The sequence below is a fragment of the Gymnoscopelus microlampas genome (genome assembly GCF_963454915.1).
Source record: "Gymnoscopelus microlampas genome assembly, chromosome: 10".
Taxonomy (NCBI): Eukaryota; Metazoa; Chordata; class Actinopteri; order Myctophiformes; family Myctophidae; genus Gymnoscopelus; species Gymnoscopelus microlampas.
In genome coordinates this window covers 3,975,118-3,998,263 of record NC_139947.1, presented here as the reverse complement: position 1 = coordinate 3,998,263, position 23,146 = coordinate 3,975,118, and the positions used below count along the sequence as shown (strand labels likewise).

The following is a 23,146-nucleotide window of genomic DNA, read 5'->3' as shown; positions in this document are numbered from 1 at the left end:
TTATTGCCATGCATGCCTAAACGTGGAGAGTCGTTAATCTCACTGTCAGTGGAAGCTCGCACGCACGCTCCCATATGCACGCGCACACACACACACACACACACACACACACACACACACACACACACACACACACACACACACACACACACTTTAGCGGATCAAAAGAGAACTGTCTGATTAAGCGTGAGTTTAATCGAATTTGTCAAAACCACTCAAATTGGTTTTGATTCAAATTGGAGTTTCAGATTTTTGAAGCGAAGCGGCTGCTCCAGTTTAGTTTAGTCCGTCCAACTTTAGATAAGGGTAGGGGTCTTCAACAGGGGGTCCGGGGACCCCTAGGGGGGTCCTCAGAGTTACTACAGGGGGGGGGGGGGGGGGCACCAAATATTTGTGTTATAGGAACTTTTTTTTTAATTATTATTATTTATTATTAACCACTTCAAACCCTGCGTCCCTATTGTGGGGGGGGGGGGGGGGGGGGGCATTCACCGAAGGCAGCAGATCTATAAGCTCACAATGTGTGGCGCTGTGACGCATCGTGAACTTGTAGATCTGCTAAGTTCCGGGTCAAGTTTACTAAGTATTGAGGGTTTGAAGTGGTTACATGTCTGAACATACACATTGACATTCATTTACACAACACTGTTGACAGTGCTGTCAAACAAGTCTATGAGGAGATCTATGAAATCTATGAAAAAAAATGAATCTGCAACACTACTAGTGTGGGGGTCCCTGCTTCATCTCTCTCTCTCTCTCTCTCTGCTTAGGGGTCCTTGAGCCTGGAAACCAGTTGAAAACCCCTGCATTTAGATGTAGAAGGTTTGGATAGTGGGGAGGAGAGGAAAGATCATGTGGAAGTATTCATTCTGCTAGCGCAGCAGATCATAAACACACACAAATAGCAGGCAGATGCGGACATGCTAAGCAGAAATCATCTGAAGGGCTTGTCACACTATGCCACACACACACACACACGCACACACGCACACACGTGCGCGGCTGCGCGCACACATGCAGACACACGCACATGCACGCGTTTGTACTGTATATACTTGTGAGGACACGTGAGGACATTTTAGGACAGCGTCGAAAGTAGCTGAAAATAGTTACTGAAAATAGCCAATCTACAAGCTCACAACGGCTTGCGCCGTCAATCGTTGTGAGCTTATCAATCGCTTTTTTTCCCCACAGTGCGCAACACAAGCACGCCATTAACGCATTCCCTGCTATTGACAGAGATATCCGTCAATTTCTTTTATTACGCTAGATGGCGCTATTCGCCAACCCTTGCCTGCGAGATAATGATGGAGTAGCCTCGGAAACCCGTTTTTTTTTTGTTTCAAAAGAAAAAAAGCCTGGGAGAACCTTGCAGGAACGCTGGTCTTAGGACCTTGTTATCTCCTAACCAATCAGAGTGCTCCAAACCCAGGCGCTGGAATCCAGCGCCTGGGTTTGGCTCCGCCCTTCAAGACCATCGATTGGGCTCGTTCTTTCAGTCTAATGATGGAGTGACCCCAAAAAAGGGTCACTCCATCCACTCCCCTGTTATGAGATGTAGAAAAACACTTCTAGCTCGGATTTCTTCTTTTTTTTGATGAATGAGCCATATTCAACTGCCGATATAAAACAACAGAATGGACGATCGTGGTAAAAAAAAATGGTTCCGGTGGATAGAAGAGACCCTCCCCCCAGACAGCTTTTGTTTACATCCGTGTCCACATCCTGGCTTTCCGTGGATTTTCAAAATAAGGCAAAAAACGCTGGCAGTGGCAGAATAATTAATTGGTGCATTTATATAGCGCTTTTATCCAAAGCACTGTACATAGATTGTGCATTACATTCACACATTCTCACACACACACACACACACACACACACACACACACACACACACACACACACACACATGGCGGAGGAAACCATGCAAGGCACCAACCTGCTCACTGGGAGCAATTAGGCGACACCAACTCTGGGGGGAGCCTGGGATTGAACCTCGCGGTTGCCATCCGGCTGCTCTACCGGCTACTCTACCCCTGAGCCACTGCCGCCCTAATTAATTCATACCTGGCAGAGAATGTGTGAAGTTATACACCGACCGCCATAACCTCGACCCTTGAACCGTAGTTTCGCGTGGCCAGACTGTTGCCTCCCGCAATTTTCAAATGTTTCCGGTTATTCCGGTCATGCAGTCACACAGGGACTCGGAAGCTCTGATCATGATTAAAATATAAAGCAGATGTGAAGCCTCCTCCCCACTTTGTCGCGCAGTCGCGCACATTTATCCTGATGTAAATCAAAATCATCTAAGTAGATAGCATGCTGCTTAGCAGAAATGGAAATTAACCCATTAACTCATTCAGTGCCATTGACGTTGCCGATGTCACGTTTTTATAAGCCCAGGGTGCCAATGACGTCACCGACGTCATGAAAAAACAATGTTTTTTTTTTTTTTTTTTTATAATGTTCAGAACCCAAGGTATCATGATTTGAAGATTTGCTGCTTCATTCACTTCTTGTTTAACATCTTACTGAAAAAAGGCTGTATCTTGCTTCCTAAGCACTTTTTTTTACAATGTATTTTTGGCTCTGGCACTCAGAGCCAAACTGACAGAAATAAGTCAGGCACTGAATGAGTTAAGACCTGGAATGCATCTGTGTCACTTTTTGATTTGAGCTTAAAAGCATTATTTTACACTTTGGCTATTCAAAAATCGAGAAAATGTGTGCAAATTAATATATTTATATTATTTTAAAGCGAACATTTTTAACTCTAATCTTTGCTTCTGGGGGTCCCTGGAACAAAACATTTTGAGATGGGGGTCGGCGGCCAAATACATATAATTTTGGGGGTCCTTGACATGAAAAAGTTTGAGAACCACTGATATAGAAACGTACAGTACGTTTTAAATAATTCTGTTAGGATTTAGAAGACATTAGTAAGAATTGGACTCAGGCCTTAATGGGTTAAAAAATAAAATGCAAAGATATTTTAAAATATATTTTCAGGATTTCAGGAGGCGTAGTTCCAGACTCTATATAGCATTCGGAGATTGTGGAATAGTTGTCTTTTTTTTTTTTTTTTACCATAAAACAACCATTTCTCTTGATAGGACCAGGAACGTTTTCCTCACAATGTCTGTTTTTCTGGCCAAGGACCCCCTAGCTGAGAAAGAGATGAAGCAGGGACCCCCTCTATACTGTATGAAATTGTGTTTCAGATTCAACATTTTTTTGTTTACGTGGTCTGCTCTTTTTACCCTCTACACCTATCTCTTGGCCAAAAATAGCAGATCTACAAGCTCAAAACGCCTCGCTTGTTTTTGGCAAATGTTTGGCTAAAGTTCTACTCAGAAAAGGGATGCTAGGGTTGAAGTGGTTAAGGTAAAAAACATAATAAAAAAAAAACATATCACACAAAGATTTTGCGGACCCCCTGTAGTAACTCTGAGGACCCCCTGTTGAAGACCCCTGTACTATACTGATGATGGGGCACATTCGGCCCCCAGTATTGTAATGCAAGCACACACACACACGCACTTGCACATGCGCGCGCACGCGCGCGCGCGCACACACACACACACACACACACACACACACACACACACACACACACACACACACACACACACACACACACACACACACACACACACACAGAGAGACAAGGAGAGAGAGAGAGAGAGAGAGAGAGAGAGAGAGAGAGACAGAGAGAGAGAGAGAGAGAGATGGTTATCCTCCCTGCAACACAAACACACAGGCATACAAATAAGTACACAAACATTTCCGTGGTGCACACATGCAGACATGCATGCACCATGTGCATGCGTGTAAACATGCGTTATGCAGCTCACATAAACATATGGGGTGGTCCATGCATTCACAGCACTAGTGTGCTCTACACCGGTCGTTTCAAGTCAGGGACCCCCAAAATGTTTATATTATATTTGGCCGTGGACCCGGATCTGAAAGGGTTATGTGCTGTGATTTATGTAAAAACTATTTTTCAATAATATATTATATATATATATGTATATTTGCAGATGTATAAGCTCGCTGCGAGGCGTGAAATTACACGCTGTGAGCTTGTATATCTACCATTTTTTAATATTATTATTTTAATAATAAAATATGGATAAAGTGGTTAAAATGATTGTGATGCTGTATTAACACATTTGGCTGGGGGACCCCCTGGGGACCCCCACTTTGCGAACCACTGCACTGGTATTGTATCTCAGTAGGGACTCTGCTCTTGTGGTGCAGGGGGGCATGGTGCATGCTGGGATATGGAGTGCTTTAAGCTGTGAACGGTGCATGCTGTGTGGTCTAGCTGCTTACCCAGTGACATAAGAATAACCTGTCACTGGTCTGATGGCTTTCAATGACAATGTGTCACTGTCAATAATGTCACTGCTGTAGGTAGAAACCTCATATTATGTATCAAAGTAGCAAAACAATAGCAGATCTACAAGCTCAAAATGTGTCCATTTCTTAACCACGTAAGGCCTATACAGTATACTTCTTTTTATGACAAACAGCTAAAATAGCTGGTCCAGAACAGTTGGGAGAATTTTGTCCACAAGGTTTTGTTGCAATTTGTAGTAATTGTGGAAATATTAAAATCTTGAAAGTCAAATGTTCAATCATATTCCAATCATGTATACTTTACATTACTTCAGACCATTTTCTAAATCCTTTATACATATTTATTTACACTTTGGGGAAAAAATGACATTGAGGGGCCCTCTCTTCTGAAGACCAAAAACAGAGACACGCCCAGCAAATCAAACCCTGAGTATTTATATATATATATATATTCTGGGCAGATTTTTGTTTTTACTTAAAAGTGGGATATGCAACACCGGTCTGACAGCCGGAATCGAACCGGGGGTGTCATTGCAATTATGTGGTCGGCGCTCTGTCCTGTCAGCTACCGGCGCCGCCCAAAAACTCTCCCAAGACCTTTTTTGAGTCCAACGTCGGACCGTTGGTCTGATACCGCAAGACCCAACATCACTCTGACATTAGGACCCAAAACATATGGGTATACGGGCGCTGTCGGTCAGAAACGACCGTCCACGCTGTGTTTTGTTTGACTTTGTGTTTTTGTTGACTAAAACTACGACGGAAAATGTTCCGGAATGCTCCGGAAATAGCCGATCTACAAATCAGGCATTACAACGCCATCAAGCCCGGACTAAATCAATTTTTGTCGACTAAATCAAATGTAGATTCAGTCCAGTGGTTTTCAACCCTTTTCATGTCAAGGACCCCCAAATTGACAAATATTAGCCCAGGGACCCCCATTTGAAAAGATATGCCAGGGACTCAACCATTTAGATGTCTTGGGGGTCCCAATCTACACTGTATCACCATCTTGCTCATTTAACTCTGAGAGTGTACAAATGGAACCAAATGGACCCGTTAGGGTCCATTTGGTTCCATTTGTACACTCTCAGAGTTACAGACACATAAGGGTCAATTTGGTTGCTAACTATTAATTTGGCTGGGGACCCCCTGGAACCCCCTCAAGGACCACTGGTGGTCCCCGGACCACTGGTTGAAAACCCCTGATTTAGTCGACTAAAACTAAAACATTTCAGATGACTAAAATAAGACTCAAACTAAATGGAATTTGTTTCAAAAGACTAAAACTAAAACTGAATCAGAATTTGCTTTGGAAATGAACACTGTCCACGTTTCACATTTTTATGTTTTGTTGTAAATTAATGCCCTACTCCATCAAAAGAGTGTCGTGCAAAAGTACAGAAAATAGCCGATCTACAAGCTCACAATGCGTTGCATCGTTTGCAGATCAGCTATTTTTCTTCTTCAACAATAATAAAAAAGGAATGGTTTTGGACATAACAAGGTCTCCACCTGTCAGTGACCATATCTTTGCATGAAAATGGTTCCCAAAGGCAAGAAGAATTGAAGTTCATTTTTATGAAAAAATCCTTCATGTACTGGAAATGACAAAAACAACCCCTGACTCCAATTAGCTCTATATAGTCCTCAGAAGGCCTTCAGAAGAACCTTTCGTCGATTGCCAGCCTGTCATTATTAATTTGATTTTCCTCATAACTGGTTGAACACAAATAGAAATAAATAAATATGTTTTTATTTACTTTTTTCAAGTATAGAACAAAGTGAATGTTTCATGTTGTGGGAACATGTGTTTTATGACACCATGTTTCCAGAGCTGTCATGATCACATCACGACTTATGAGAGATCTTAAGATCTGACTGGAATATTTAGCCTTTATTATCGCTGACACTATTATATTATTTCATTATGATTATTATTATTATTATTTATATTCTCCTGACACTAAGCTCGTAGTCACTGAAGTTCCGGGACGCGGTCACGATGGCTTTGCCATCCAGGCCATGCAGGCTTAAAGTTGTATTCTTTTAAAAAAATATATGTTTTCCAACATCTATCTAGGCCTGTCAATAATCATCATAACCATGTTGAAACATATCGTGACACGTTGTGAACTTGTAGATCGAGCTATTTCCACTATATATATTTTTGTAAAATGTTTTAGTTAAGTCGTTTCTTTCGTTTGTAGGCTTCTTAACAAAAGTTCCGCAAGGCAGACTTAAATATACAGAAAACAGAAATATGCACCAAATGTTCAGTGCCAAAAATCGCAGTTGGTATTGACGTGAAGGTATTGACATATATTTGTAGTAAAAAACGGCTGGCACCATTTACATTCTGCTCTGAAACAACAGACAGCGCCCTCTTCCTTGCTGCCTGGGTACTGCTGGTGATCGGAAGCACCCTTCCATGTTTTTAATGGGAGATTCTGCTCATATCTGTTTGTGGACACGGACGCAAAACAAAGCTGTCTGGGGGGAGGGGGAGGGTCTCGTCTATCCACCAGAACAAAAACATTTTAATCGCGATCGTCTGTGCTGTTATTATCGGCAGTTGAATATGGCTTGTTTTCACCAAAAAAAGAATAAATCCGAGTTTATTTTTTTAGGATGACGTCATTTCCGCTTCTATCATTCTCTCGCAGTTGAAGGATCATTCAGACGTTGCCGCCCTCTAGCAGAATCACTGAAAACATGTTTATTTTTTTGAAGGACTCATATATGCGTTCTTGGCAGGCAATGTGTTAATATATATTATTAAAATATGGAGATATAACACCAACGATATATATATATAATATATATAAAAAAAGAAGTGAAACTGTTTGCCCCCGCCCCCCCCGTCCTGGACGGTGACACTATGTGACCCCATGGAGTCTCGGAGCTCCAATGACGCGGGTTAGGTGCAGTGTTGCCAGATTCTGTGAGAGAAACAAGCAACCAGGTCTAGGAAAAGCAGCCCGAAAGAAGCGACTATGGGGCCACATGAGCACTAAACATATACATACATCAGCTATTTGAAAATAGCAGATCTACAAGCTCACAACGCGTCGCGATGCGACGCGTTGTGAGCTTGTAGATCGGCTATTTAAAAAAAAAAAATCTTGCGGGGAAATTATAATAAGCAGATCTGGCAACCCGGGTTAGGTGACAGATGGTGACAACATGACACATCTGGCTGTCTCTCTCTCTCTATACATCACTAACCACTTTGCTTTGTCTGTCAACACAACGTTTTGCATGAACTCTAAACTTACATCTACAGCCTAATTTATACTCTGTAGTGACGGTGGTGTCGCTTTGCCCCAAAAAGTTCTTCTCCATGCGACACCATCATGCTGATGGATTATAAGTTCAACTTTAACGCCTTCATCTTTCTCTGCATTAGAATGAACGCAGTGTGCATGACTGCATGTTTCAATAATATGACACTTTTTGCCTTGAGATGTCACTCTTTTCACCCTTTAATCCATTTTAGGACCGGGAACGCATCAGTGTAATTTTTTTTAGATATCATTGGGTTTACTCAAAAATAGCAGATCTACAACATTTGAGCAAATCTTTGACTATATTATATATATATTTTAAAGTGAACATTTGTAACTCACATCTTTGCTTCTGGGGGGGGGGGGGGGGTCCCTGGAACTAAATATTTTGAGATGAGGATCTGCGGCCAAATACATATCATTTTGGGGGTCCTGGACATGGAAAACGTTTGAGAGAACCACTGATATTATAGCAACATAAGTTTAAAAAAAAAAACTGTTAGGATTTAGAGGGCATTTGTAGCTTTAAAAAATATATATTCAAAGATTCGCACACATTTTTCAAAAATAGCAGATCTACAAGCTCATATCGCGGACTGAGCTTGTATATCTGCTATTTAACTAATACCCAAATAAATCTAAAAATGACAGATGCGTTCCCAGTTTGAATGGGTTAAAGGGACCACTTCACGCATTTTCAACCATAATTGGTCCTCATTAATGCTCATTATTAGACGGCATCATGTCTGTCTACTCTCTCTGTGTCTCATTGGTGGAGCTGTGGACAGTTCAGAAACCTGCCTACCAGTGACATCATCGATGGAGATAAAACTAATACAGAATTTCTCTTCCTGGAAAGTTAGCATGATGAAATAGAAGTAGTTTTTCTTGCATTAATAAAACAATAAAAAAAGAAGACGTTTGACATAACCAAACCTGCCTACCGATGATGTCACTGGTAGGAAGGTTTCTGAAGTTTTCATCTTATAATGAGCATTATTGAGGAGCAGTTATATCAAGATAAGGTAGAAGATGGGTGAAATGGTCCTTTAACCTAATTAATGCTCCGTCCGCACGATGAGAACGGACCGAGAATAGCTGATCTACAAGCACACAGTCCACGCGTTGTGAGCTTGTAGATCGGCTATTCTCGGCGCCCGCGCTACGGGACTACTGTAAATCAGGCTTTACAGTAGCCCCGTTTGGAACCTCACTCTCTACGATATAGCTCTGAGATGACGTCCCGTTGTACCGGCTCCCGGCAGAGGTAGAGTCCGTCCAAACGCAGTGAAGATCACCTGTTTCGCCACATCGTATCCATAAAGTAAAGGTAGTCCCAGACACCTACAGATGTTTGAGATTTTTCCGGAAAGTACCATTTTTAGGATTGGGTTCGACAAAGCCGTTTAGTTCGCTTATCTAGTCTGTCATAACCGGACTCTGCCAGATGGAAGAAGCTTGCGTCACATTTGTTTCACAGGCTACTTCCATCTGGGACTTCGGTAGCACAATCGATGAAGAGGGCGGTCCCTTTTTTTCAAGCTACTTGGCAGGTGATTGGATGGGACCGTCTGTCTATCACCGTCTATCAACCAATCATAGTGACGTGTCTAACATGACGTATGGTAGCTGCGCCAGCAGTAGTTGTTTTGTATGCTATTCAACCCTGATGAATCGCGAAAGTAACTAACTACAACGCAATAAGCGCTTCTCGATGGCGTCACATCCGGTCTCACTAAGACCCCGCCCCTAGCAGCCGCTGATTGGTTCGCGCACGCCGCTGTGCGGAGTAGCCTTACTCTCTGAGCGATCCCAGATGGAAGCTTGTATTCTGAACCAGTGAAGTCAGTACCGCCCCCATCTGGCGGAGTCAAGTCTGTCAGCCTATGCCATGTTTTCCCATTGAAAAACTAGTACTGCTCCCGATTCGGCTACAATGTGAAAACATGGCCACAGGCTGACTAAATAAACCATTTAAAGCAGGGTTTTTTTCAACCCCGTCCTAAAAATGTTACTTTCCGGAAAACATGATATGGCTACATACATCTGTAGGTGACTACCTTTACTTTTTGATACGATGTTGCGAAAAAAAGGTGATCTTCACTGCGTTTGGACGGACTCTACCTCTGCCGGGAGCCGGTACAGCGGTACCTCATCTCGGAGCTATATCGTGGAGAGTGAGGTTCCAAACGGGGCGAGCTTTACAGATGAGTGTGTCACGGGGATTTTTGCTTGTTAGGGAAAGTTTATGACAACAAAGTGAGAGTTAGTTGAGTTGTGCATCGTGGCAGGCTGTCTTGTCTCTTGTCTCTCACCTGGCCAACAGATCAATAAGGTTGTTGTTATGCCCCCGTGGGCATTGTTGTTTGTTTGTTTGTTTGTTTGTTTGTTTGTTTGTTTGTTTCATTGAGCGGAAGACGGCTGGGACAATGTGTTTCCTCTGTACAATAAAACAGACAGTTTGGACCTGGTTCAGTCAGCCATGTGGCCTCCATCATGACATCACACACAAACACTGGTGTTATATATATATATTTTTTTACTATTTGTGTGTGCGTGCGTGTGTGTGTGTGTGTGTGTGTGTGTGTGTGTTTGTATTACTATACTTGTGAGGGTCGAATGTCCTCACAACTATAGTAGACTGTGAGAAACAGATATTGTGAGGAACCATTTTCCTGGTGTGCGTGTGTTGTGTGCGTGTGTTGTGTGCGTGTGTGTGCGTGTGTGCGTGTGCGTGCAGGCGAGAGGAGTGTCCAAACCTTGGCAGCGCCCCAGCTGTTAAATCCCAATGGTAAATATGTTACGCCTCCCCCCTCCTCCTCCTCCTCTGTCTGGGGGTCTTCTTGTCTGAGTCATGGTGGTGTGGAGGGTTAGAAGAAGCCCCACCTTAACCTCCCCCTCTCTCTCTCTCTCTCCCCCTGTGACCTTTGACTTTTGACCTCTCACTGCGCTCTCCTTCCTACTGTGAAATGCTCTTCCAATAACAAACGGTGACCGTCCGCCATGTCAGAGCCACGCCTTGGCAAAACACAGCTGCGAGCGTCAGCCTCCTCCTGACCAGCTACACTGCACTATAGCAACACTCAATCTGTATTTTATTAAAACATTTTAATCAGAATCACTTTTATTGTCACAGGTTTACCGGTGTACCACAGTGGGTATAACTAAACCTTTTGTTACTCTGACTCCTCTGGTTGTCCTCTGAAAACATGAACATTTGGTCGCACTCAAGAGTGACAAGATACGTTTTTTATTTCTCCATGTGCCTTGCAGGAATTTTTCGGCTGTTCGTCAGTCGAAACGTTTGTTTTCCTGCGAGGAAAGATGAATAAAGAACTGACGTATTTTGTCACTCTGAGTACGACTCTTCTCTCGGATATATATATATATATATATATATATATATATATATATATATATATATATATATATATATATATATATATATATATATATATATATAATATTAAAAGATTTGCACACATTTAAAAAAAAAATAGCATATCTACAATCTTGTATCTGCTATTTTTGAATAACCAAAGAAATCTTAAAATGACACAGATGCGTTCCCGGTTTTAATGGCTTAAGATGCAAAGTATCAGTGTGTTGTATACTGATACTCTGACCCCCCACCCCCGTCCCCCACCTTATTCTATACCACACAGATGGGTCACAAATTATGTTTTATTCAATAGTGGTTAAAAGTGTCTCTAGTGTAAACGTCTTTACAGTTCAGTTCAGTTCAGTTCAGCTCAGTTCAGTTCACAGTGTGAGCATTGGTGACTGTCCTGGCTGTGTGGTAGATAGATATTATTTTACAGTGTAGTGTATTAGTAGTAGCAGAGCTATAATAACGGGTACAGACATGCAGCGTTCTGCCCACCTGCTCCAATTAGTGTGTCAGCGTTTGTACTGTAAGGTCATGAGGCCACGGTCTGACGGTTTGTTTGTGCCTCTCCATACGAGCCGCTGTGAGGTAAATTAAGCCTCCAGCGTCGCTGTGCAGCCACCAAAACCATAGATGAAATGCTTCATCACGACCTGTTAGCTGTGTGGGAGGAAAGCCAGCCGTCTGAGCACCGCTCTGCCACTAAAACTAACTGAATAAATAAAACTAGGAAAACAAACAAACAAAATGATATTTTTACGGCACTGTGTAACCTTTTATTTTTTATTTGTCCAATCTGTATGGTAGAGCAGTGGTTCTGAAACGTTTTCATGTGAAGGGCCCCCAAGATGATACATCTTTTGCTGCGGACACCCATCTCATATTTTGTTCCAGGGACCCCCAGAAGCAAAGATTTGACTTCCAAATGTTTGCTTTAAAAATATATATACTGTACATATGTATATGCAAACAAATTTAAGGCTACAAGAACAAGCTTGTAGATCTGCTATTTTTGGCGAGTGTTCCCACCAGAATATAGGGATGCCAGTGTTTTTCTTTTATTGAATACTTTATTTTATTTTATTTTTTTCATTCCCCCCCCCCAAAAAAAAAATCTTTGGCTATTTTTGAATAGCCAAAGAAATCAAAACATGACACAGATGCATTCCTAGATTGAATGGGTTAATTCCACATTTTGGTGGCAGAACAGTAACATGAGAATTCTTCCACGTTTGTTCTAAATCCTGTATATGGTTCATGTAAAAGAGAGGGAAAAAAAGATTTGGCAGGCCCCCTTAGGGGTCCCGGACCCCCCGTTGAAGACCCATATGGCCTTAAGGAATTGGGGTTTACATCACACGACTTAAAAAGGAAACGTGTTTTGATGTCGACATGAGACGAAGCGGCAGCATAAATTCTGCCGTTTTTGAAATATGACTACCCGACAAATCTGAATAATTCAAATGAGCCCCATTTCCTGGATAAATGACGGCGTTATGGATATAACAAAGACGATGCCGGGGGGAAATAAACCACATAAATCTGTGACGATTTATCAAACCGCCACACTCCATCAGGGAGATTTATGAAGACATTACAACACTAGAAACATCTAGATGGAGCAGTGGGTTAATAAATATGGAGCACAGACGCTCTTTCACTGTAAGAAGTGTAATGTCTGATTATATATCGGCAGAAATATCCATATTCTAACTTTTTGTGTTTTTTCGTAAATGAACGCCCAACTTGATCATACTACTGCGTCACACAAAAGCATCAGAAGTAGATCTACAAGCTCAAAACACAGCGCAAAGCGGCGCGTTTTGAGGTTGTAGATCTGCTACTTTTGATATTTTTGAAATTGGAATCCTGAAAAGTGACAGTTTTGGACACGTTTCCTCCTAACACAGACAATAAACTCTGTCCTATGACAGTTGACATGTCGCTCGACTCATTTTCAACCAAGGTTATGACAGTTGACTAAAACTAAGGAAATAACAAAAACTAGAATTGGGAAGGAGAAAAAAAAACAGCAACGTTTTTTGTTAAAGGACCACTTCACCATTTTCGACCTATCTTCATATAATTGCTCCTCACTAACGCTCATTATTATATGGTACAATTCTTCTCTAATCGGTCCATGTCTCAGAGGTGGGGGCTGTGCACAGATTAAAAAAAAACACCTACCAGTGACATCATCGGTAGGCAGATTTGGTCATTTCAAACCAGATTATTATTATTGTATTTTATTTTGCATTAAAGCAGTGGCAATTCTATTATAGCATGATAAACTTTCCAGGAATAGAAAGCCTGCCGTTTCTATTAGCTTGGATACCCCCTTCGAAAGGTTGATGCCAAAAATAGTAATTTAACCCCAAATAGACTGATGATGTAGCTTCTGTTGTTTTTTTTAAACCAGTTCATGCCAATCCTTTAGCGCCGTGTTTGATTTATCAAAATACAGTATCACCATTACGACCGCTGTTTAATCATCTGGTCCCCGGCTCCCTGCCGTCTTTCCTAATGGAGTCCTCAGGCTGAGCTGTTTCCCTGCCGTACTCTGTCTTCACCTCGCCGTATGCAACGTATACTGTACATTATATGCATACTAAAGATACACTATATCGTCTCTGTCGTGTGGAAACCTCATACGTCCAAAAATGTTACTTTTCAGGATTCAAATTCAAAAGCATCAAAAGTAGCCGATCTACAAGCTCGAAACGCGCCGTTTCGCGTCACGTTTCGAGCTAGTAGATCGGCTATTTTTGATGCTTTTGTGTGACGCTGTAGCGTGATCAAGTAGGGCGTTCATTTACGAATACACACAAAACGTTAGAATATGGAGATGAGAGGTTTCTGCCCGACATCAACGATAAACATACTAAGTATATAATATATGATAAAATATTCCTGGGCTCAGCACTACATCACTGAACCAGCTTATAGGAGGGGATTTACACAAGTCTGCCCACTGCTAATTGCGGGTTTCTCAGTGGTAGGAAAGTAACTTAGTACATTTACTCAAGTACTGAACGTAAGTAACATTTGGAGTGTACATCTTTCAATACGCTATACTTCTACTCAACTACGGCAAATGTTGTACTTTTTACTCCATTACAATTCAAACTTTAGTTTCAAGTTACTTTGTGGTTCTAGATTATTATTACAAAACATACATTTACCTACCTATTAAGCCCTATTTTATACCTCATCTATTACAAAAAATAGCCAATCTACAAGCTCATAACACGTTACGATGCAACACGTTGTGTGCTTGTAGATCTGCTATTTTTGGAAGAGTTCCATTTTTTATGTAATGAGGTACTTTTGCTTTTCGACGCCAGTACTTTTGTACTTTACTTTACTTGTAACAGAGTATTTCTATGTTGTGGTAATGGCTACTTTTACTTAAGTAAGTAAGAGATCTGAGTACTTCTTCCACCCACTGAAACGCAGTACATCTCTGATTCATGATATTTGGGGAGTATTTATCAAAGTCTGGTCCACTGTCTTAATAGTGGTTCTGTCAACCCCAGGAAGATGTAGTCTGGTCCACATCCAACACTCACAACCCACAGACATACCAGAGTTTAGATGTTTTTTGTTTTTTTTTACAAAGCCCTTATAATGTCATAAATATTTCTGTCGCACTCCTTTAGCACATAATCATTACAGTTTGGTATAAGATGTCTGTCTGTCTGTCTGTCTGTCTGTCTGTCTGTCTGTCTGACTAAGCATTTCCCAGACATGTCCTGACACACTGTCTGTCTTATCACTCCGTCTGCCACATCTCTCTGCCTCACACTTGGCAATTATGGGAACCCACACAGTAGCAAACACTCATGCGCACACGCAAGCGCACACATGCACGAACGCACGCACGCACGCACGCACGCACGCACGCACGCACGCACGCACACGCACACGCACACGCGCACACACACACACACACACACACACACTAGGGCTGTGTATAGAGCATTTGTCCTAGAGGAAAGTACGCGTTTTACTTTCGGTCAGAGAAATTCAAAATAAGAGTGAAACTGACTTGCTATTCTTTTTTGGAAGAATGCTTAGTTTTCACAGTTTTCAAGTGTGTGAACCCAATGGTATTTCAAATTAAGAGTGATATTGACTTGTTATATGCAGTTTTTTGATGAATGCTTAGTTTTCACTGTTGCATCACACTGTTGCATCACACTATCGAGATATTTGGCATAAATATTGAGATATTACATTTTGGCAATATCTTCAGCCCAATGCACCTTAACCACTCAAACCCAACCATGCGGGTACAGTATGTAACCTATATACTGACTATGACTAGGCCTGTCAAAATGACTTAATTCACTGAGTTTATTAATTAATGCATTAAACTGTTTAACGCAATTGATGCATGCACAGAATGAGCCGGCCCATGTATCCCTTAACTCCACCCACTCTGTTATCTGATTGGCTGATAGATCCAAACAATGATCTGGACTTTCCAGGCAGAAAAAAACCCAAAAAACTATTGAAGTTAGATTGTCTAGCCTTAAAATAGTCCATTGTTATTATTCACTGTAAAACAACAGCTACAGTTAAAATATAAATACCTGAACCCAAATGGACCCGTGAAATCTTTACCCGGAACCGAATGGACCCAGCCTATGGTCCAATATGAAGGACCAATACCCGAATGGACCTGCGAAAAAAGAGCTGTCCGTATAGAACCGTGACATACCTGAAGCGAACCCGTACATAACCGAGGCCCCCGAAATACCCAAACGCAAAATTGTTTGCCAACGTCATTACTACAAGTTGTCCAGCGTTAAATAAGACTAGGTTCATACTTTCTTACCTAAATGTAGCCTCCGTGGTTGTGATGTATAATCCCAGTCAATGCTCATTGGACAGTTTATAAATACAAAATAAATCCACTTTCTTTAGATGTGTGTAATCCTTCTTCATTGCCAACTATAATCCACGTTAATTTCTGTTGTTTAACACTATAATCGGCTTTGGAGTTTCCATTGCGCAAGAGCATACCGGTAACAACGCGCTATGACAATTCGATTGTTTTACCATTTTGAACCATTCACCAAAACGTTACGTGAATCAACAATATTTTATATAACTGGCGTATATAAATGAGTTGGTCACATGTCCAGGATTCATCAGTGATGTCACATCACTGACGTATCCTTGGTATCTTTAAACCAGCTCATAATGGCGTAGCGTCCGTGCTACTTCCGTGTTGCATATCAGTGAAATATCACTGTCGAATCTTTATCCTAGCCTTTCAACGTGTGTTGATCAGCGCCGTCAATACACGCTGTATTCTTTCACACTTGCTGTACTGAAACACTTAATGGGATTATTAGTTCATGTCAACATTCAAGTACAACTATCAGAAGATGTAACTCAGGTGAAATAATGCGTCACTCTGCAAGTTTAACTAAAGTTTTCCACCTGTCCAAAGTCGTTCCTGATACAGACAGAGCCTTGGGTCAAGACGATCATCAAGGCTAATACAGACATAAAGATGTTTTAATCGTCCTATCCTTGTTAATATATCGCCATTTAGGTCAATGATATAACATTATGTAGTGATATGATAACATATAAATAGCAGCCAGTCATTGACTACCAGTCAACTTTCTGAGCGACCCCCCTCCCCCCCTCGCCGGGTCCACTCAGGTATTAGTGTAACGGTTCCGACCCGGAGTCACTTCTTGTGAATGGACCCGTGACCGAGCCGGGTCCGGGTCGGAACCCGGGTATTTCGGGTTACATGCTTTACCCGAAGCACTCTAGTATGTATTGATTGATTGATTGATTGGTTGATTGATTGATTGATTGATTGATTGATTGATTGATTGATTGATTGATTGATTGATTGACTGCATGTCAGAAAGGGCTTTTGTGCTCTTTTTTCTGTCACCAAATAAAATCAACGTATCAACGAAGAAAAACAAATGTATATCCATTATGGTCCTCTTCAACAAAAAACACTAAACAGCAGAGGTGGAAGAAGTACTCAGATGTTGTACTTAAGTAAAAGTACCATTACCACAATGTAGAAATACTATGTTACAAATAAAAGTACGGTGTTCAAAATTTACTTGAGTAAAAGTACAAAAGTATTAGAATTAGAATGTACTTAAGTACTGAAAGTAAAAGTACTAATCTAGCAGAATGTCCCATTTCACAAGTTTCCAAATGTATAAAAATGCTTTGAAAATAGCCGATCTACAAGCTCACAAGAGTTGTAGATCGTTGTGAGCATGTAGATCGGCTATTTTCAAATAGCCTAAGTATGCATACGGCTGAAGTGGTTAACTCTTTCACTGCCAGACTTATTTCTGGCTACGTTTGCCCACTACCAGCAATTTTGTTTTTTTTATCCTTTCAACTGGTCACAGAAAATGTATATTCATCATGATCGTTTGTCCAATCGATTGTAAACACACAAGGTATCCGGGTGCGTCGCCTCGAGAAAAAAAATGTTCAACCGCGATGGCCCCTTGCCTTCTAACAGCATGTGAATATACCATTTCTCACCAAAAATGCACGCTTTTCTTACCTTTTCAACTGGCCATTCACGCGCGTGCATGAGTGCACCAAAAGTCCATCCCCCCCACCTTCTGAGAGGTTGTTTCGCCCCTGGTAGTAGTCATGGCTCTCAGTTCCCACCTGATGTCGTGAGGGAGTTCAGACTGATCCACACCATACTGAATGACTGCTAGCTTACATAATGTCTTCAGACTAGGACTCAAGTCTAAGATGATCAGTTTCTCAACGGGTATGAGGCAATCAAAGATGATACGATCTCCCACCATGCAATGGCCCATAGTATGCATTGGCCCGGGTCCTTTCCCCTTGGTCTCGACCTTCTTCCAGGAGAAGGTCTCTGGATTGAATTTCCACATAATATCATTGAAGGTCTCGTCCCAGTCAGCACCACCATATATGTACAGCTCTCCATTGTAGGTAAAGGCTGAATGATCACTGCGTCCTTCTGTAAAAAGCTGTGCAGAAGGTGTGTTCATCCAGCAGTTGGTCTCGGTGTCAAACACTCTGATGTAGTTGTAGTTCTCATTCGTGTCGTCTTCGCCCCCAAATACAAACATCTTTGTCCCGATGATGGTGGCAGAGTGACATCGTGAAGCAGGTGGTGGAGGTCCTCTGGTGTTAATTAAAGACCAGACCATCGTGGTGGTGTCCAACTTGTAGATGTGATTAGTACATCCAGTCTGATCCTTGTATCCTCCATGGATAAACATGACATTCCCCAAGGCACAGGCTGAGTGGGCCCCCCTCCCCTCTGGAACAGTCCCTGACACCCTGGGTTTGAACCATCTGTGGGTGTCGATATCAAATGCATAAAGCGCATTGTATTCCCTGTAGTTACGCCGTCCCCAAATGTAGACGGTGTCTTGTATCAGCACAGCTGTGTGCAGCAGTGCGCGGGAGTCACGCTCAATGGGACGTTCTCTTCCAGTTGTCACTGGGGTCAACTTCCTCCAGCATAAAGACACAGTGTTGAAAACGCACACATCAGTCAAATTCATGTCCGTAGGCCTGTCATCGAGCCTTCCGAAGGCGTACACCTTGTGCTCCACTGCAACAGCAGTATAATAGGATCTTTTTGGTTGTCCATTCAGATGTACCGTCCAGTGGAACATCTCTCACACCGTAGAACAAGTTGGATTTGTAAAGAAGGGAGTCCTAAAGTTTGACAAATCCACAAAGTCGATGAGTTGGATTGGCCAACCAAGGAATCAATAAATGGCCAATTGAATCCCCTGAGTTTTCAGCTACACAGCAGACAGTGTGTTCAGCTACACAGACAAGCTACACAGACAGACAGAGGACAGGCAGCTAAACACAGTTGGCAAAAGTTACTAAATGACATTGTTTTCATTTGACAATTAGTTTTAAAGGACCGGGTTGTGACGACGACGTTGTGATGTCATGCCGTCATGATGTCATTACGTAGATTACCCAATGACGTTACTCTAACTGACTGGCGTCTACTCTGTAGGATGTCAACAGAACATTAACACGTCGTTAAACACATTAAGCCTGTTGAGGACATTATAGGCGCAAATTTAAAAGAAAACATTTTCCAAAAAATTCTATACTAGTAGATGAGGTGATGTATTGTGAGCTTGTAGATCGGCTATTCCTGCAATTTTTGGAAAAAAAATCACGTTGAAAGTATAATCTAGTGCTTAAGTGGGTTGTAAAGAAGGCTTTCATATCATGCTTGCCAGCCTTAGTCATAACGGATACCACCACGTGTTAGACAGGATGCCTGGAGCTCCATATATGGAGATAAGTGACATATTAAAGTCTGACATCATAGACTCTTATCTTTGGGCATGGCATCACGCGTCTGTGTGATGTCATGCCCATTACACAGACTGAGTGTAATTGACAGAAAATAAGTCCTTTTTGTGGGTGAACTGCTCCTTAAAGTTGGTAACGTAGGGAGCGCAGTGCAAAGTCCTTCCGATAGATCGACAGACTGACGTCAGAACCAGTGTTGCCAGATTCTGTGAGAGAAACAAGCAATCGGGTCTAGGAAAACCAGCCCAAAAGAAGCGGCTATGGGCCACATGAGCACTTTAACATGTACATCAGCTATTTGAAAATAGCCGATCTACAAGCTCACAACGCGTCGCGATGCGACGCGTTGTGAGCTTGTAGATCGGCTATTTTCAAATAAAATCTTGCGGGTAAATTATAATAAGCAGATCTAGGCAACCCTGGTCAAAACAGGACAGATACGAGTAAGAGCAGAGACATGCGTGTAAGATTCAATGTCAGGCCGGTAAGAATGTCTCTGTGCTGCCGCACGGTGGTATTTGTGGCCCACCCACTGTCAGATGGGTGGGCCAGATGGGTGCATTTTCAGAGCATGTTTATTTCAACGATCAATCAATCGACGGGGGAGCCGATCCATAAGCTCACAATGCGTCGCATCGCGACGCATTGTGAGCTTGTAGATCTTCTATTTTCAAAAGATGTGTATGCATTTGAACTTGAAATGGGACATTCTGCATAATGAGTAGGCCTACTATTACTTTTGGTACTTTAAGTACATTTTGAATTCCGGACCTTCACTTGTAACAGAGTATTTCTGCATTGCAGTGTTGCTACTTTTACTTAAGTAAAACAATCGAGTACTTTTTCCACCACCCTTCTTTAAGTTCCTGTATTTAAAACTGAACTAAACTAGAAACCCACTTTAAAAAACAAAACAAATTAAAATAAAACCAAAATTCAAAACGGGGATTATCTTTAAAAAAAAAAATAGGAATGGAAATTTCACACGCAACGATAACAACCTTCTGGTTTTGAAGCACACCTGCAAAAAGTGCCACAGACAGAGCGTTTGGTGACATCAGTCACAGCGAGAGAGAGAGAGAGCTGGGGCCATGCGGGGACACAATCCTCCCCGTAGCCATTTCTCAAAGAGAAAGTTGACGTGGAATTTGTCTCAAAGTGTCAAAGAGATGGGACCCCAGTTATCCTTTCTTGACCGAATATCCCTATACCTTTTTTCAAATCAATCCGGCCAGCAGCCCAGCACGTCCACACATAGAGGCTACTGTGGCTGAAATTGCTTTTTCTTTTCATGTCCAAGAAGCTGTCTTCAAAGGCGTTTAATAAAAATAAAAAAACGGTCGGTTTTGATCTATCTAGAAGTGGATGTTCCCCATCGAGACAGAGGGAGATAGAGAGGTGTACCTATACCTACTTACCGCACTGGATCTCAACATGTGGTCCATGGACCCCCGCTGGGGGTCCTTGAGGAGGGGGTTCCAGCGGGGTCCGCCAACTATATGATTGAAAATTAGGAACCAAATGGACCCTTACGGACCTGTAACTCTGAGAGCGTACAAATGGAACCAAATGGACCCTTACAGGTCTGTTACTCTGAGAGTGTACGCATGGAACCAAATGGACCCTTACAGGTCTGTAACTCTGAGAGGGTACAAATGGAACCAAATGGACCCTCTCAGAGTTAAATGAACCCTGAGGGGCTCTTCAGTGTAGATTGGGTTCGCATAGATTTTTTTTTAAAAGCAATCAAATGGGGTTCCGTGGTCTAATGCAGTGGGTATGGACCCATCTTTGGGTCACGGACCCATTTTTATGGGTCGTCGGTAGATATTCCCTTTTTTTTTGGTCTATCCTACATAGAAAATAATATTATCTTATTTTGAATGCTAAAACAAAAAGTCTAAATTCCAAAGGAATTTCATAAAAAAGAGAATTAAAAATAAAAAAAGCTCCACTAAGACAGACACACATTAAAGAAGTGAAAATAGCAGATCGACAAGCTCACACCCTGAGCTTGTAGATCTGCTATTTTCACTATAGTTTTTGGTCCCTGTGGGGGACAGACGTCAAATTTCTCCTTTGGGTCTCAAGCTAAAAACGTTTGGGGAACCGACTGGTCTAATGCATATCAAAGGGAAATGGGGGGGAAAAAGGCAGAGAACCATTGGCTGAGAGCTAAATGGACGTTTTCACTGATCACAAATTCCATTTTCTAAAGAGGAATAAACACACAAGCTATTGACGAGCGTGGGGAACCCTATTTCTGGCTGCTTGAAGTCTAATCTTTTTCCTATTGACTTGTCTTCTGTTCATATTCTGCTCCTACCAGCCTCTTCTAACGGCTTCTTGTTCATATTTAATAACGTTGTATCGTTTCTAACTCTCGTTTTTTCTGTGTGCAGGTTGATTTGTTTATTTCTTATCTCTTTTTCTGCAGTATATATAGGATCAACCTGGGAGTGTGTTAACTTTCTTCTTCTCCCCCGGTGCATGTTTAATAATGCCTTGGGTGTAAATGTCAGCCTCAATAGATGAGGCTGTTGAGTCTGAATGTTGTTTCTCTGCATGCATACAGATCAGATTCTGACTGTATAGGCCTACTGTTAGACCAAGGCAACAGTTAACTCATTCACTGCCGGAATAAATAAATCAATCAATCATCCACGATGATCAAGTAGTCACAGAATGTTTATCTCCAGTATGATCGATCCCCTGGTGGTTGCTAATCACGGAGGGTTTCGCTGCATGTGCTTCTGCGAGAAGGAAAAAAATGTCATCGCAACCTCCCATTTGTTTGTTATGCGCGGTTGAAAATAGCATGTCTGGCCAAAAATACATAGTAAAACACAGGAGCCGAGATACAGGCGATTTCCCAAATACTTTATTTTTCTCAAAAAATCATCAAAGTCGTCCTATGGCAGTGCATGAGTTAAAGGTCTAGTTCACCCCCGAAATGATTTTTTTTTTGATCAATTACTCACCCCCACGAAGCCTTGAATTCCATTGTCACATTCCTGATCCAAAGTCCAATATTTGACTAATTTAAAGGGATAGTTCACCCCCCATTTTTTTTTCTATCGACCCCATGGAGACTTGAATTCATGGATTTTGTTTTTGTCACATTCCTAAGCCAATAATTTAATAACCGGCGGTCTCTCTGGTAGGAGACACAAAGAGTGTCCTTTGTGTCTCCTACCGGATAAATTAGCATATTTATTATTATCACAAGATTATTGGCTCAGGAATGTTACAAAAACAAAAAAATCTCCATGAATTCAATGTTTCATAGGGTGTGTAATTGATAGAAAATAAGTAATTTTTGAGTGAACTACTCCTTTAAATATCTTGGCAGAAAATAGCACACGAACAAGCTCGCAACGGGTTGCGTTGCAACGCGTTGCGAGCTTTGCGAACGTTTTCCCAGAACAACACGGATGCCGAGGGTTTAAGTGGTTAAAGGTGTCCTTGTTTCCCTTTCCTAGGAGTTTGACTGCCATGTGTTTGTCGTTGTTGTTTCCCTTTTAACAGAGACGTGTGCGGTCAACAACGGCGGCTGTGACAGCACGTGTCACGACGCGGTGACGGGGGTCCGCTGCAGCTGTCCGGTGGGCTTCACTCTCCAGCCCGACCGCAAGACCTGCAAAGGTAACGGTGTCCAGTGGTGTAAAGCAGGGGTCTTCAACGTTTTCAGGCCAAGGACCCCCTAGCTGAGAGAGAGATGAAGCAGGGACCCCCTACTCTATATTGTATAAAGTTGTGTTTCAGATTCAAC

At 41.9% G+C, this 23,146-nt stretch overlaps 1 protein-coding gene across 4 annotated transcripts in view; it reads left to right on the top strand.

Moving 5' to 3' along the window:
- The window catches only part of scube3 (signal peptide, CUB domain, EGF-like 3), a 259,149-nt gene that overhangs the window by 172,743 nt on the left and 63,260 nt on the right, over positions 1-23,146 (top strand). For 2 of the 4 annotated variants that reach the window (XM_084069063.1, XM_084069066.1), the window contains exons 7-8: positions 10,393-10,443; positions 22,903-23,019. The exons of 1 other annotated variant lie outside the window; for it this stretch is intronic. In XM_084069063.1, coding sequence (XP_083925189.1) covers positions 10,393-10,443; positions 22,903-23,019 — 168 coding nt within the window. The remainder of the gene's footprint in view (positions 1-10,392; positions 10,444-22,902; positions 23,020-23,146) is intronic. One more of the 4 variants, XM_084069064.1, reaches the window with a different exon arrangement.